Here is a 16,752-nt window from a genome sequence, read left to right on the forward strand (position 1 = left end):
TAAGAATATGATCATACTTGGAATAAAAGTGGAATATTGGTGTTCATGTAAACGTACTCAGTGAAGGCTGCAAAAATGTCAGTCTTTTTTCACATTTGAAGAAACAATGAAATGGTTTCTGAACAGTATCCTGACTAAACTTTGACAGTCTGAGATCATCCACTCAATCGACTATTTGTCAAAATACATCATAACGTCAGCTTTTTTTAAACTCAAAAATAACATTAAGGAGGTTTAATGACCATAAATAATATGATATTGTAATATTAGTGGTAATAAGTTGATGTTAGGAAGGTAGGACAACAAGTCGCATGGGAGGACAACACAAGGGTTTTTCCTTTTGCTGTGGTGCATGGTTAAATGTTAATGAGGAGCGAGGAAATGCATTATTGTCATGATTCATTCATTTCAAACAGTGTTGTGCTGAACCAAAGACAAATGTTATGGTTTACCGGAATATTGGGATGGGCATTTTTAAACTTTGTAGAAAGATTTCTATAGGATAATTGCATCATTCAGTAATTAGGCTGTTGTTACCCTTCTTTGCTCTACACATTGTAGCACCCATCTTGTTAAATTTAAACAAAATTACCCTGCCAAATTAAAGAAACAATATATCAAAACCCTGTGTCGTTTCCAACATATAGGATCACATCAACATCATCAAATTAAAGTTAGTTTGTTAGAAAACCACTGGCAACACATACAGGCGCTTTAATGGATATACTGAATTCTATTGTTCTGATAATTAAATTATAACTTGGAAGTTTTCAAAACAGTACATCATTGGTAAAACCACTTGTTGTTGTTGGATGCCATCAACATAGTTTTGATACCAAGAAAGTTAACAGAAAATAGATGAATAATTTTAGTAGACAAGAATTAAACCACAAACAGAAAAAAATTCTTTTTAGTCACTTTTTAGAATCCATTTAATTCCATAAGATTAATTTTAATAACAATAAACTGAATATTGACTATAGTTTGAGTTAGACAATTATGTAAAAAACTGGCAGATTAAACTGTATCTTCACACAGTGCAATGTATTCAACACTTTAAGTTATTAATATGTTCATTTTGCACACCTAATGCAATTTTCACCTGTGGATGCAAATACTTAAAAGGGAATACTTTTGTCTTTTATGTTAGTATTTTTGTTTAACATTTCTTTTGTTATTTGTGCTTTGCGGTTCGTTCATGTACTGTTGCTGTGATACGCATATGTCCCCACTGGGATAAATAAATGATCCATCCATTCAATCATATCAACTCTTTGAAATTGGTTTGTAATTTTAATAGTACAGTTTATATCAAATAGTTGTATTTATTTGATTAGGACAATGCACATTAATCCACAATTCTGTAAATGTGCCAGTGTTAGTCAGTCAGCTAATTTTCGTAGTGTAGTCCTAGTTACCTAGCATGCATTCTTTATGGTGGGAAGAAACCAGAGTACCCGGAGGAAACCCTCGCCAACGCAGAGAGTCTACACAGGAAGGATTTGACCTGGATTTGAACCCAGAACCTTCTTGCTGGGAGGCAGAAGTGCTAAGCACTGAGCCACCGCCTTGTTCAATGTTTAAAGAATCAAGCTTCAATGGCCTACAATATATTAATACCTGAGTTATACACAGTGGTGTAATTATACGGCCCTATAAACCCATTGTGTTTGCTTTAGCCAGCAGTATTTGAAGACACACGTAGAACATTAGTATTCACGGACATGTCGTGGACATCACTGTCAGAGCACGCAGGGTTTCTCTGTCCAAACTGGCAGCTCTGCAACATAGAAGAGGAGCTGTACTAAAGAGGTTTAACAAAGCGCTACAGAGAGAGACACACAGACACACACACACACACACACACACACACACAAATGTTTGGACATCAGCTTCGCTGCCAGTAGAGGGGCCACTGGAGCACCACAAGAAACAAAACCCACTTATCCATTTTTAATACCATCCCTCATTTTTCAGTCTTACTAATGTGCATACAAAAACACGGCTTCAATCGACACTAAGCCAGCATAACCCCAAATGATTTTGCAATCTGTGATCTTTTTTGTTATTTTTCACTAACTTTTGGCAGTGTTTGAAAGTTGTCAGGCTCTGGGAAACATGTGATACTAATTCAATAATAACTTCCAGTAAAAGTGCACATTATCTTCAAAACATGTATTGCAGCTGGTCTTTAAATAACCATTGTAATGTGTAACAAAGGCGGGGGGGAAATCAAATCCTCAAACATAAATTATACTGGTTTAATGTCTTTTCTCAAAGTCAGTTTAGGCTTTCAAAAATATTCATGGAAGAACATGCATATACTCTCTTCTCATTTGCTTTTCTTTGAAGTGAAGGGAGAGGTATAAAATGTGAAAAATTAGAATTATAACCTGCCTTTAGTCAACCGTTTAATAAGCTGAGCATTTAACAGTATTGTAACAGACTGGGTGACATGTCAGTGTTTAACTGTTATATTTTCAGTGTCACTGTGTAAGAGCTAGAAGTTCAGCCAAGTAGAAAGGACTGTTTATTGTAGGTACTGAGATTTCCAGGGTGTCAGTGAACACGTTTCATGTTTAGAAGCTGTCAGCTATCTTTGACAGATGAGATGTGTGAGATAGTGTATCTGGGACCGGCAGAGAGTTGGGCAATGCTTCTTGTTCTTCTGCAAGTGTGGTGATCTAGGAGTTAGGATACACGTCAACAGGTAACTTCATTTGTATTTGCATTCATTGTAAATAATTCAATTTCAATTCAATTCATTTTTATTTATGTTATCAATTCACAACAAGAGTTATATTGAGACACTTTACAGATAGAGTAGGTTTAGACCACACTCCATAATTTACAAGGACCCAACAGTTTTAGTAGTTCCACACTACAGTACAGTACGGCACTAGTAGGAATGTGTAAGCAGTGAGACAATGCATTTTTGGTAGAATTGAGAGAGTAAGGGTTGAGTTGCCTGCCCCTTAATGTGAATAAAGTTGAAAACTAGGCAACATTATGCAAATCTGGGACATCCAGCTCATCTTGCTGCCTCTGGTAAACTTATGAATATGTTTAAAACTGAACTTTGTGGATCTAAAATGATGATTCAGCAGCTGAAGCTCATTTCTTGCATAAAATGTTTTCAGAAACACATTTCAGTTAACTGATTTTCGTAAAATAAGCAAATGTTTCCAAAGAAACCGACATGTTGGTCTCTTTTGAAATCCAGCAGCAGACAGCCCACGAGTGGCACGTTCATCCAATCAGGTGCTTAGGATGGAATAGCCCGTTTTCTTTGCTTGTCAATGGATACTAAAGAAAGGTAGATGCTGGGACGCGGGGGGATTCCTCCCATCAACATTATTTTAAAATAGATGATTAAGCATAGCATGCATTAGGGGCGTGGCTACACAACCACATGTTAATCATGACAGAGGCTTAGCAATGCTAACCATGGCCAACAGGTTAATTGGACCAGTTTGGTCACCTATAAATGTCTTGTTCAGTACTCTGCCAACCAAGCTAGCTAGGTAGTAGTATCTAGTAACTTAAAGGTCCCATGCTTTTTGGATGCTTTTAAATAGGCCTTAGGGGTCCCCTAATACTGTATCTGAAGTCTCTTTTACATAGACATCAGTGATCCCCTAATGCTGTATCTGAAGTCTTTTATATAGACCTTAGTGGTCCCCTAAAACTGTATCTGAAGTCTTTTATATAGGCCTTAGTGGTCCCCTAATACTGTATCTGAAGTCTCTTTTATATAGACCTTAGTGGTCCCCTAAAACTGTATCTGAAGTCTTTTATATAGGCCTTAGTGATCCCCTAATACTGTATCTGAATTCTCTTTTATATAGACCTTAGTGGTTCCCTAATACTGTATCTGAAGTCTCTTTTATGTAGACCTTAGTGGTCCCCTAATACTTTATCTGAAGTCTCTTTTATACAGACCTTAATGGTCCCCTTATATGTATCTGAAGTCTCTTTTATATAGACCTTAGTGGTCCCCTAATACTGTATCTGAAGTCTCTTTTATATAGACCTTAGTGGTCCCCTAATACTGTATCTGAAGTTTCTTTTCCAAAATTCTGACCTGGTGCAGAGTTACAGCCACTAAAGCCAGTCCTACAATGCCCTTTCTGAGTCTGTAGCTATTGAAGACGAGAGGGGGGGGCAAGGTGGAGGCTGGGGGTGTGGCCTTGACCAACAACCACATTACTTGTTGAAAGCCATGATGTATCTCTTTCATGGTTGGGCTAAATTCTCTGGACAGACTAAGTAGAGAGAAGGGAGGTAACCTTGCGCCTTATGACCTCATAAGGGGAAGATTCCAGCCACTGAGGGACCATTGGCAGGCGGGGGGAATGCATATTATTGTTACAAACCTCAAAGTGGAAATATCATGCCATGGGACCTATAAGGGAAGGTTTTCCAATTTCCTGTGTACTGCCTTTACTGTCCTCGCGGAGGTTTCACTACATCAGCTAGACAGCCAGCCAAACTCCGTATTTTAATCCAGACTCTTTGTACATACAGTTTTGATTTAGGAGTGAAACTGGAAAAAAAACGTACAATACCATTAACAAAATGTCTACTATACACATAAGATGTATTTATAAAAATAAACAATAAGCAAACATAAAACATAAGGCCTCAAATCAGATGAAACGATTATAAAATCGATCATTGACCTTTGGCCTAGGGTGCTCTGGTACCACGTACACTTATGAGCATCCCCATGTTTGAACATGGTGTTTGTTATGGACAATCCATGACTAGCACAGAAGTCCAACAACAGACAACCACTCTGGTTCAGATCAGGGAGGCCGTTCCTCCCAATCACGCCTCTCCAAGTATCTCCATCATTGCCCACGTGTGCGTTACAGTACCCCAGCAGAACTATGGAGTCCCCTACTGGGTGCCCCATACAGGACTCCATTCAAGGTCTCCAAGAAGGCTGAATTCTCCGAACTCTTGTTTTGTGCATACGCACAAACAACAGTCAGAGTTTTCCCCCCCCATCACCCGCAGGCGTAGGGAGGCGACTCTCTTCGGGCTGTGCCCGACCGGGCTCCCTGGCAAACCCGGCCACCAGGCGCTCGCTCACGAGCCCACCGTCTGGGCCTGGCTCCAGACTGGGGCCTGGGGCTTCCACCAGGCGAGGTCCCTCTATCCCTTCCTTGATTGTTCTTTAGAGTTTTTGAACCATTCTTTGTCTGGCCCCTCCCCTGAGACCTCTTTGCCATGGGAGACCCTACCAGGAGCACAAAGCTCCAGACAACACAGCCCTCAGGTTCACAGGGACACACAAACCTCTCCCCCACGATAAGGTGATGGTTCCCCGGAGATGGATGGATGGATGGATGGATGGAAACAATAAGCAAGCTATGGCATATATATGTAATTTATTCAACAGAAAATAACTACTAAACAACTGAAAATCTTCCATTACCCTAATACATATCAATATCTAAAGATAAAGCAGCTAAATAAACATATAAAAACTTACAAGCAATGCATCTACTGGGCAACAACCGGATGCCATTGGATTATGACCTGAGCATCACAGAAGGTGATGCAAAACTACCGCTACCCAACATAGTTAAACAACACAAATTGCCTGGAAGGGAATTTACTGCCCTATGTGCAGATGAAGGGTTTCAGTACCAAGAAGTTTGCGTTTACCCGCCGGTTAATCTACAATGGATGACTCGCTTCAGAAGGGTTAAAATTGTCAAATTTCTCGCTTCAGCGTTTAGCTTAGCACAACACCATTGCAACTATGAACAACACTCTTTTGGTGTGCCATCCTCCCTAGATCTATAGCCCCACCATCGCGTCAAAACAATGCCCATATCGGCAAACTTAAGGCTTCAAAATGGCAGTCCACAAACCAATGGGTGACGTCACTGCTGCTCAGTCAATGTGTGGTACAACTCTTTCAAATTGTATTCGTGACGTGAAGCTTGGTTAAATGCCTGTCCTGACAAGCTCTCCACCCAGGGCGACGGAACACAGATGCAACCAACAAAAGAGGACCGTGCTGAGAAGAGGACATGTACTGCTGTAATGACCCCCTGGTGCTTTAGCTTGCAGAAATGTTAAGAGTGAGTGACTGCAAACTATGCAGAACAGCCTGTATGATATGTTTTATATAACATATCACACTGTGTTTTTTACTAAGCCAAAACAATTTAGTTGTTGTCCATAATGGACAATACAAATTATGTAACAGGAAAGAAAAGAACAACCCACAGACAAATCCCAGGGACATAATGTTAAAGTCCTCTACTGTTGTTTTTAGGCTGGTGTACAAGACATCTCATTGTAGGATACCGGCCTCTGGGACAGTCCTGCACTCAGCACTGATTAAACAATAACTGCTTAAGGCATCTCCCCATGTGCGTAGCAACAGCATGGGGTCTGGTTTGAATGGTTTAATGGGTTAAAGCTATGTATAGTTAATTTGTTGGGGCTTGTGTGGAGTCACATTAGGGTCAAAGCTAAACAAAATTATTTGGATGAGTTACTGAAAAGGTATTGCTTCAAATTGAAACGTATGTTAATTTTCAATCCTCAAAATATTAGGATGTAAATAAAATGTTTTATGAGCTCACAACTACATCTTCCACTATTTTGCCTATAGGGGAGGCGATTTTAGAGCAGAAAGCACAAAGCATTGACATTTTAAAGATAACAATTTTGGATGAAATTAAAAATTAACCTCTTTACTTGAAGATATTGAAATTAGAGTTTTTTCAAATGTTTTTCTTTAATTTCCTATTTTTAGAATAACTGGCATTGTAAATTAACTTCGGACCATATGAGCCTCATATCTGATTTCAAAATGAAGAACAATTGTTAAGCTATGGACTTGGCTGTGTGAAAGAGTCGCAGCAATCATGTACACAGTAACTCAAGTCAGACTTCATTATTTGCAGAACACTACCAATGAGATAGCTAAGTAAATGAGTTCATATAAACTTAAGAATGCATAAAGACTTGTTTAATCCACTTTGTATTACCAGCTTTAACATGAGAGTTTTACTTAGAAAGTATGTATCATTACCTGAGTGTTTAACCAATGACCAAACAGTAAAAAAAAAGGATATACGAAATGATGACCTTCCACTTGTGGGATTGCTCCATTGCCACCGGAAATTTGTATCTTTTTTTTTTTTCTCAGCGCTGTGGAGAAAGGTCTTTTGAAACAAGACTAACAACAGTATAGTAATAATTGTTAATGAACTGTTCTTATATAATGCTTTTCTAGTCTTAACAACTAGTCACAGTGCTTTACATAGTACAGGAACCATTCACCATTCACACACATTCATAAACTGTGACCGAGGCTGCCGAATGGTGCCACCTGCTCATCAGATAAACACTCACACACATTTGGTGCAGCATCAGGGGCCACTCGGGGTTCAGTGTGTTGCCCAAGGACACTTTGACATGGGACTGCAGGTCCAGGGATCAAACCACCAACCTTCCGACATTCCAATAAGTATACTATCTAACAGAAGTTTCTTTCAGTCTCTAATATGTCTAAATTAGCAACAGTTTCCTACATATACAATATGTCCTGTACCAGCTCAAGGCCATTTAGATGCAAGCCCTTAGACAACACTGCTGTGGGCAAAACCACTGAGTTTACTCAAATTCTACTGTGGGCTAAATCACTGAGTTTATTCAAATTCTACTGTGTTTAGTCACAAATTTAGCTTTACCCCTAGAGTCACTGTGGAGTACTCATATTTAACGTTACTGTTGTATGCAGAGTTGTCTCTGCACTCACGGCTGGATCCCCCCCCTTTTTGCAAGAGTATATGGCTGCAGCCTGGAGCGTCCCATGTCGTCCGTCCCGTCTCATGCGGTCCCATCTCATGCAGAGGTGTGTCCAACGGGGTCAAAAATGCAAAAATGCGAATAATTTACTAGATGAAGTCACGGGTAAATTCGTGACCACATTGCGATCAATGGAAAAAAACGTTAAAAACTGTTAAAGTAACAATTTTGTCATGCATATAGTTTGCTGATTTCTGAATGTTATGGTTGTGTTGACAAGATAAACGCAGACTAGCCTATCGTCTGGAAGAAAATAAGCCTGCGTCAACTATCATGCTAATGAATAAAATACTTCTAATATTTGAAGTTTTTTTTACGTTTAGTTAAAAAAAACACCAAATACTAAAATTATTTTATTAATTTGTATGATTGCCGTTACTGTTTAACTAAAATAAAAATTAGAAAAGTATTTTATTTATTTGCATGATCGCCGCTACTGTTTAATTAACGGCAATCATACAAATGTTTTTTTTAACTAAACATGTATGTAACATAAATGCAGACTATCATACTGATGAATAAAAACACTGAAAATATATGTTTGTCTATAAAATAAATGCAGATTATAGGCAAACTAAAAAAAACCTTCTGCCATGCCCGAGTTTCTACTTTTCAAAATAAAAACTCGCATCTGGAATAAAATACTATATATCTTACTTTTCAAAGTAAAAGCTCACGTCAACTTTCAATGAATAAAATATTTGGTGTTTGGTGTTTTTAAATATTTAACAATATATGTCCGTCTCTCAAATAATGCAGATGATAGGCAAACTAAAAAAATCCTTCCATAGCTGCAACCTTGATTTAAGTTGCAGCTATATAAGGCATCAATCGTTGCAGCAATCGAATGCAGGACGGGTCCCAGAGACCCGAAGGCCGATGCTCCAGGCTGCAGCCATACCCGTCTCCCTTCTTGCGAGATTTTGTGGGACGCCACTAATCAAACTTTCATTGTTTGTTTTTTTGCTACCTTGTAGGTAGTTTTTTTTAAGTCCATATAAACTGATTACAGTGATCAATACATTTTTAATACACAAACGGGCATGTTAGTAATGTTTCAATACATTACCAACGCATTACAGACTACAAACCTGGCATCCCTAACTATTTTCTACTGTGAGTTAATTAACTAAAGTTTTAGCCTTTTAGCCAATGTTTAGGTTTTATTAATCATTCATAGACATTTTCATGGCAGACATTTAGTCTTTTAACAGGTAAAGCAAAATGCATTACTAATGCCTATAATAATATTATTATTCCAACTCCCAGAATTACTATTAGTATTAGTCCTTTTGGTGCCTTTTTCCTGTTTTGACTGGTAATTTTAGCTTACTGTAACAATGGCTAAAAGAGAAAGGGGGATACCATTAACGCTAACGGTTAGCGTTAGTGTTCTGACTCAAGTTCCTGGGTCTGTTTCCCGACGGTTCAGTAAACTGCCGTTAGCGTCCTTAGCAACGGAGTTAAGAGCTGACCGGGCTGGCTGCTAGCTGGCTGGGATGTAGATATGTATCCCCCGGCCGGGGCTGTAATGATAGTGGATGGCTGCTAGCCGGCTGGGGGCTAACTGTGGATGTATCCCCCGGCCGGGGCTGTAATGATAGTGGATGGCTGCTAGCCGGCTGGGGGCTAACTGTGGATGTGTTCCCAGGCCGGGGCTGTAATGATAGTGGATGACTGCTAGCTGGCTGGGGGGTAACTGTGGATGTGTTCCCAGGCCGGGGCTGTAATGATAGTGGATGGCTGCTAGCTGGCTGGGGTCTGACTGTAGATGTGTTCCCGGGGCTGTCTCTCATGCTGACTGAAGCCTTGCTAAATTACCATTAGACTAGTCGTCCATCTATGCAGTTAACGTTACTGATTAATTGGGTTAGGTAGCCCAGTTATAGTCATAGTCAACCATAGTCAAAACAATTATTCTAAAAAAAACTGATTGGTTGAACGGTGTTGTAATCTTATGTTACCCACCAAGAATTACATTAGCTTTAGCTACTTGTCATCCAGCACCTTTACGGTAGGCACCAACGCACCTTTTCTCTCCGTTCCCCCTACAGGATGAGAGCGGAACTGTTACGACTATTCTCATTCCAACGAGTTGATGAACCACTGAAACAATTTTGTAAACATTCTTTTAAAGTACAAAAGAAGTGTTGGATTGATTGATATCAAAATCAATCAATACTGCAAACTGCCATGACACTGGGCTGCTCTGGAGAACGCATCAAAGGGGAAATGAAATGACACAATCCGGCGACAACAAAGGGACGGACTGTCACATACGGGACGTGATCCCTGGTCTCCAGGGTGACATTCCCTTGTTGGTTGGTTGACCCTTCCAACCTCCACGCACAGGGTTTCAGCTTTTCAATACTACTCGCAAACGTAATCATTCTGTCATCATGAAAGATGCTTCCGATTGAAGTAAATTACTTTAAAATTTGTACACGAAAATATTGTCATTAACTCGACCTGTACACAAATCAATAGATTAAGTAACCATTTCACCAACTGCCTTAATACCGGGTTGGGTTTACTGTGTGCCATTTTTCAAAGACATTTCACACAGGGATCCATGATCATAAAATTGAACAATGAACAAAAAAACTGGAGCTACTTTGTTCTGACGTTACACTGTTGGTTTTTGCAGTTGCAGAAGCATGACCGAGAAGAAGAGGACGTTCCCTCCAAGTGGCGATCGGAAGAGGAGATGGCAGCAGAAGCTTCAGGTTTGAGGAAACTGCTCGAGACGCCCTAACTGGTAAAAACTAAGGGGGAAAACAATAATGTTTTATACAAATACTACTTGAATAACACTGACTACAACAGGCAGAGGATTCAATGGATTTTGGACGGACTGACATAATGGGGATTAGCGAGGGGAAAAAAATCTATATCCAAAACTGTTTAAATTCTATAACAGTGTCACAAAATCACAATGTATTATGCACAATATTTGTAACTTCATCTATCATCTTAATATTTTTTATATCAACTGGCTGTTGGCATAAGAATGTGAGTCAGTCGGACAACTTTGGTCTTTACTGAACTAGCTCAACAACTACCTGATGAATTTAATTTTATATAGACATCCGTGTTGCCAGGGGTGAATCCTGGTCACCTAAGATTTACCTATCCTTTGAAATAAGTACCCATATTATGAAAAAACACTTTTTTACGCATACAAACTATGCATGCTGTTTTGAGTGAGACACAGTTTCTGAATGTCCTCGGTCTTCAGTCTCCGGGTGAGCTGTTCAAAATTTTCACAGCTTTCTACGTCACTAACCAAGATGAGGTGGCTAAACGTAGCATGCTAGCTCATTCTCAATGGCAAAGCATTGCTACAACACAAACTTTTTGAACATACTCTCCAAAAGAACTGCTTCCATGTCCCTGTTCTGCAGGCATTCCACAAGTGGCCCTTGTCTAGATAAGTCTCCCAGCTAATCTGACCAAAGCTGGAGAAAGAGTTATCTAGCTGATGTGATCTTACCTTGCTACTGAGCATGTGCAACTTCCAACAAAGATAGTATAAAAATGGGATGTCTCACTCTATAGCTAAAACAGAGACCTAAACACACAGGGTGAAAACAGGATCTGCAGCAATGTGCGGTACAACAGAAATATGGTGTTTTATGAACCTGAAAATGAACAGAATATGGGCCCTTTTTATGCTTAATCGAGTGGCGCACATCTTTTAACAGGCAATATTGGTTCCCAGGTGATGTATCCCAATCTAATGGAGGTCCTCTGTCCTCAACATCAGGTTGATATTTGTGCAAACCACAGTGGGGAATAAGCAGGGCCCTACAGGCAATCAGAGAGGGCCAAAGATATTCAAAAAAAATACGCAATCATTGACAACCAACATCTTACCAAACATGCTTGAAACCACCTGTTAAACCAGCCTATTATGTTTGTGGTGGAATGTGAAGGGTTAAATGAGCTGTCGACCTAGCAGAAATGTGCTTCCTCTGCAGTTGCTAGGGAGAAAAATATGTGTGCTTTCAGAACTCTTATTGGTGGTCAAGCTATGGATTTACAGAGGGCAGAGCAATGGATGTCAATGAAAACTACATTTCAAATGACAGTTATTTTGACCAATCATATTTTCACTCTACATGGGCATGGCTTTGTTATCATTAACTTTAATATAAGTCCTGCCTACTGTGGGCAATCACAAGCTAGCATCGCCAGTAAACTACAAAGCTAGCCTGTTGGTTTACCATCGTAGCCAGAAGTAACTTTGATGCTGCTGTTGAGGACCATACTGTAGCTATGAGGAGGACATTGTTTTCCACACTGTTAAGTTGAACTTTTAATAAAAAGTTGGAGTTAATCAGCAAAGACTGGCCTCCACCAGAGCTTCATTTGGTGCAGGAAACCAAGGCTTTTAAGAAGCATTTACACATTAACTGGATGTTCAAGTAATGCAACCATCAAACGATAAGGTGTGTAAAATTGAATAGACTGCCATGCCAGATAAATTCAGGCTGTTGCTGCAACTGTTTATTTATGTTTATTTGGGAAATCATGCAGAATTACTGGTCAATCTTTAAAGGTACCAACATTATGCAGATTGTAAATCTGCATAATGGTCTTTTCCCCAAATAAATCACAACATTCCAATTTAATATTATTTATCAACAATATTGCTTGAGTTGGTGGGTTCTAATATGCTGTGATCACTGTCCATTGTCTAGGGTCTGTTACCAATGGTATCTTCATGATGTGTAGGCACATTAAATTTAGTTGTTTTTTGCCAGCAAGGTGGAATGATTTCTACGTCTTGCACCCCAACCCGCTACACAAAGCTTGTGTGGTGGTGCAATTTTTTATAAAAGGATTTGGATTTTGTTTAAGAAATCCATTTTTCATGTAATGAAATATAATCACATAATTGTTCTTTTCTAATAAGAAATCCTTAAGTCATTTTTGATAGACTTGCAGGTAATTAAGTGTGAGAAATGAGTCGTTATTATGAAGTTTAATTAGATGTATGCCCATTTTGAACAATTGACAGTTGAAAACTATTTGCATGAAGGATTGTTTTTCCATGTTTCATATGTTTTGATTTCCCAACTGACATCTACTTTTGGAAAATCTAAATAGTAAAAGAGTGTACTGTTCATGTCTCTTCAGGATGGTGTCCAACACTTCATGCATGGGTCCGCAGTGGACTGGACTGGAAGATTACAGAAACACCTGACAGTAATGTGGAACTATAACTGCTTGTCACTGCTACTTGTATGTGTGGATGTATTTCTGTTCCAGAATAAAATTGCAACTAAACAGCTTGTGATTACTGGCATTCTTTTAAACAACAACTAATATAGTAGTAGTAGTAGTAGTAAGAATGAGACTATTAACCTATTTGTCCAGTTGAAATTACTCCAAGAATTTACTAGGAAATACATGCAGATTAAGGGATTTTTTCTATTTTCCTTATTTTTTGTGTCTAATTGAACAATTATCTTTAAATTTGGTCCAGTATTAGGCAAGATCGCTGCAGTTGGCAGAGGCAAAAGAAGCTGCAGTGTCCTGTAATGTGCACACCTTTAATTTAGGTCCACTTAAAGTGCTGCACATATTATTATTCTAAGTGTATAACATCATGAAAAGTATCCCTTCAGATCAACCTTTTTGTAAAGACTAAAATCTTATTTTTTTCCATTCCGACAGATATTTCTTACCTTACAGAGTGAGCTACCCAAGGTTTAATTACAATTATAGAGGAAGTTGTAGATATTTCCTTCCTGACAAAATGACACACACTATTTTGATTACATTTATAGGAGGTAGTAGTCCCCTCTATTTCATACCTGACAGAATGAGCTACCCTAGCTTTGACTACATTTATAGAGGAAGCAGTCCATTCCCATAGACATTTCCTACCTGTCATATATAAATATGTATATATATATTTCCTAACTGGCAGAATAAGCTACGCAACTTAACAACATTAAACAAGGAATTAGTCCGTTGTGTTAGATATTTCCTGACAGCGAGTTACCATACTTTTGATTACATCTACAGAGTAAGTATTTCATTCTAGATAGATAGAGATTGCATGCCTAACAATGAGCTGCCAGACTTTCAACCTGTTTAAATCCACCTTTTTTTTGTTGATTTTTGTCTATTTCCCTTTCCCAAAGGGAAACGCTTATAGCAGAGGAACTGCAAGGCCAAATTCAGGGGCTTCCGTTCTTCTAGTTTTGGAAAATATGCTTGATTAGCATGTGATAAAACAAAAAAATACACTACAGCAATTCAAACATGTTTCAAATAGTTATTTTGGTCTCCGTCTAAAAAAATAAGACATTGGTTCCATCGTATGAAGAACCCAACACATCCTTTTACAACTTGTCAATAAAAACTGTATAATGTATAATTTCTGTGTTATTAGATTAAACATACTAAATACTTAAATGACTTCCAAAAACTTTTTACATTTATTCAAACACTGTTGAACTGATTTTTTTTCTCATGACACACATGTTGGCCAATGTGACTGTTGGATCAGGGAGAGTGGGGCTTAGTTCTGTTGCACATTCATTTAGACTGGCTCCTATTGGATGTGCGTATCACACTCTATACCGTTGGAAGGGGATTGTGATTGGCTCTAACTTCCCTGATTGCCCATAACGGCTTTTTCTAAGATAGCTGCTCAGAGAGATGAAGCAGCAAATTGACGCTCCACAGTGGGAGCGCTTGTTAGACGTTGGGGGCTGTCCCGGGGTCAAAACTAAATAGAAAAAGGTGGGGAAAGTTTCAATGTGTAGGCAGCAACCTGGAGAAATGAAAAGAGTGCAGGGCATGGAGAAGTACCGAGAACGGCAAATGAAAATCGCAGAAAGCATGGACTCCACAGGACAATATTCATAATCTGGATTAATTCTTCTTTAAAAACCCTTGTTAGTCTTTTGATCTGTGGACTCTAGACTAGAATAAATTAAATAAGCCAGGAATGGATGGGGATTCAACGTAGACAGCCTACAGGTGAGGAATGTCATAACCTTTTTTTTGGTGCGTTTTTTTTTCAAGTTTATGAGCACTGAGATTTTGAATCTTTGGTGCTTATGGTTTTAGTCAAATTAGCTGAATGGTTCAATTACAGAGAATTTATCTAACGCTGTACATACAACATGTCCATTTTGACAAACTTTTTTAACTTGTGTGTTGAAATGTTTATTATGAAGCATGTCTTAACTCAAGTAGGTTATTTAACCGAGTTGCCAGCGAACCGGTGGATTTGGTCTGCATTGATAACGGAAGTAGTCCATTATGAGAGATATTTCATACCTGACGCAATGAGCTACCATGCTTCTTGTTACTACATTTATAGAGGAAGTAGGCCATTCTGATGGATATTAACTACCTTACAGAATGAGCTACCATACTTTAAACTTAATGTTTGATGAAGTAGTACATTGTTAGTCTCACTGTGGACAGATTGTAAAGGATAAAAATCGATGCAGCAGGACTGATATGTCTATCAGATTTTGCAGATCTGATCCTGGAGACAAAGGCTTTCTACAACTTTCTTTCCACATATGCACTAAAACTCTCCAACTGCTGTAAACAAAGTTTGATGTGTAAAGTTGGTGGAATTCCCCTTTAAGTTTGCCACCTTTGTTGTCTACTCAAAGAGTAGTCATGCCAAGAAAAATCTGTGGCAATAAAAAAAGGATCCACTAAGCATGAACTAAATAGAACACTAAATCACTCAAAAGGTAGGTCGGCAAAGTTACAACAGCAACTTGCAGTCACTACAGACTCCTTTAAGTCAATAGCTGTAGCACACACGTAAGAAGTGCAATGTCCCTTTATATGAAATCATGGTGTCTGCTAAACTTAGACTGCAATATTGCTGACTTCAATGACATGACTTCTCATTCTTTTCTGTTTTCTGTATCTTAAAAAATAGATCAACACATCAGATTAATCTTTTAATGTTATTCTTTGAGAACACTTTTCACACCGTTGATGCAAAGAATGTTTTGAATTACGTTTTATTACAGTCAGAATGAATTGGAACAGCATGAAGTGGAAATGTGAAAAAACAGACATTAAGGTGTCTTTGGATATTTTTTTTAATATTTTTTTTAAATTATTGACAAAAATAGATGATTATTCATAAGTTACTGCAACTATCTAAGAAAAAAATCTAAGATTTTCTACTCCTTTCTTTTTTTCCTATTTTCTCTTATTTTGGCACTTTCCTTCGCTTCCTTTCCTCTTCTATGCTTCCACCTTGTCCCCCACTAATTGCCTGTTTGAGTTCACCTGGTCCGTGCAGTTCCTCTCAGTCAATCTCACCTTTACATGAAGCAGCAGCTGGTAAGGGGAGTTGGGTTCATTTTTCATTGTGTTTCCATGTTTGTTTTACCACACTCTTTTTTTTTTTTCTTCATTTCTTGAAGATGGACTTACGAGAATAGTTGACATTTTAAGTTCTAAAATGTCTTTGTGTTATTTCATATTACCAAGCTCATGTGTGTTTTGTTGTACTGCTTATGATTTGCGCCGCCATTTTGAGTAGAATGACATTTCCTGGTTCTTGTCTTCTAACCGATGCCGCATGGTGATAGCACTCAGCCCGTTGCCCGTCGACTCCCATGTTTTTTGTATGTCTCGTTTGCTTGTGAGGGACACACTTCCTTACAGTAAACAATGGCAGAAATAATTACATGGAATACAGTCAAATTAAAGTACATTACTTTAACTATATGTACAAATGGTTAATGAGAGCAACCTGCAGATTTGAATGATGTTTCTAATTTAATTCCGCAGAAGTTCTTATAATTCAAATGAGAATTATCCTAGTAAGATATGTATAATATACACTCACCGGCCACTTTATTAGGTACCCCATGCTAGTAACGGGTTGGACCCCCTTTTGCCTTCAGAACT

General features: G+C 38.6%; 1 protein-coding gene across 2 annotated transcripts in view; it reads left to right on the plus strand.

Annotated features, from left to right (window-relative positions):
• fhit (fragile histidine triad diadenosine triphosphatase) overlaps positions 1 to 13,131 on the plus strand; it is a 369,059-nt gene extending 355,928 nt beyond the window's left edge. For both annotated transcript variants that reach the window (XM_034869177.1, XM_034869176.1), the window contains exons 8-9: positions 10,487 to 10,597; positions 12,982 to 13,131. In XM_034869177.1, coding sequence (XP_034725068.1) covers positions 10,487 to 10,594 — 108 coding nt within the window. In that variant the 3' untranslated portion in view covers positions 10,595 to 10,597; positions 12,982 to 13,131. The remainder of the gene's footprint in view (positions 1 to 10,486; positions 10,598 to 12,981) is intronic.
• The last annotated feature ends 3,621 nt before the right edge of the window (positions 13,132 to 16,752 follow it).

This window comes from Etheostoma cragini, chromosome 4 (assembly GCF_013103735.1).
Source record: "Etheostoma cragini isolate CJK2018 chromosome 4, CSU_Ecrag_1.0, whole genome shotgun sequence".
NCBI lineage: Eukaryota > Metazoa > Chordata > Actinopteri > Perciformes > Percidae > Etheostoma > Etheostoma cragini.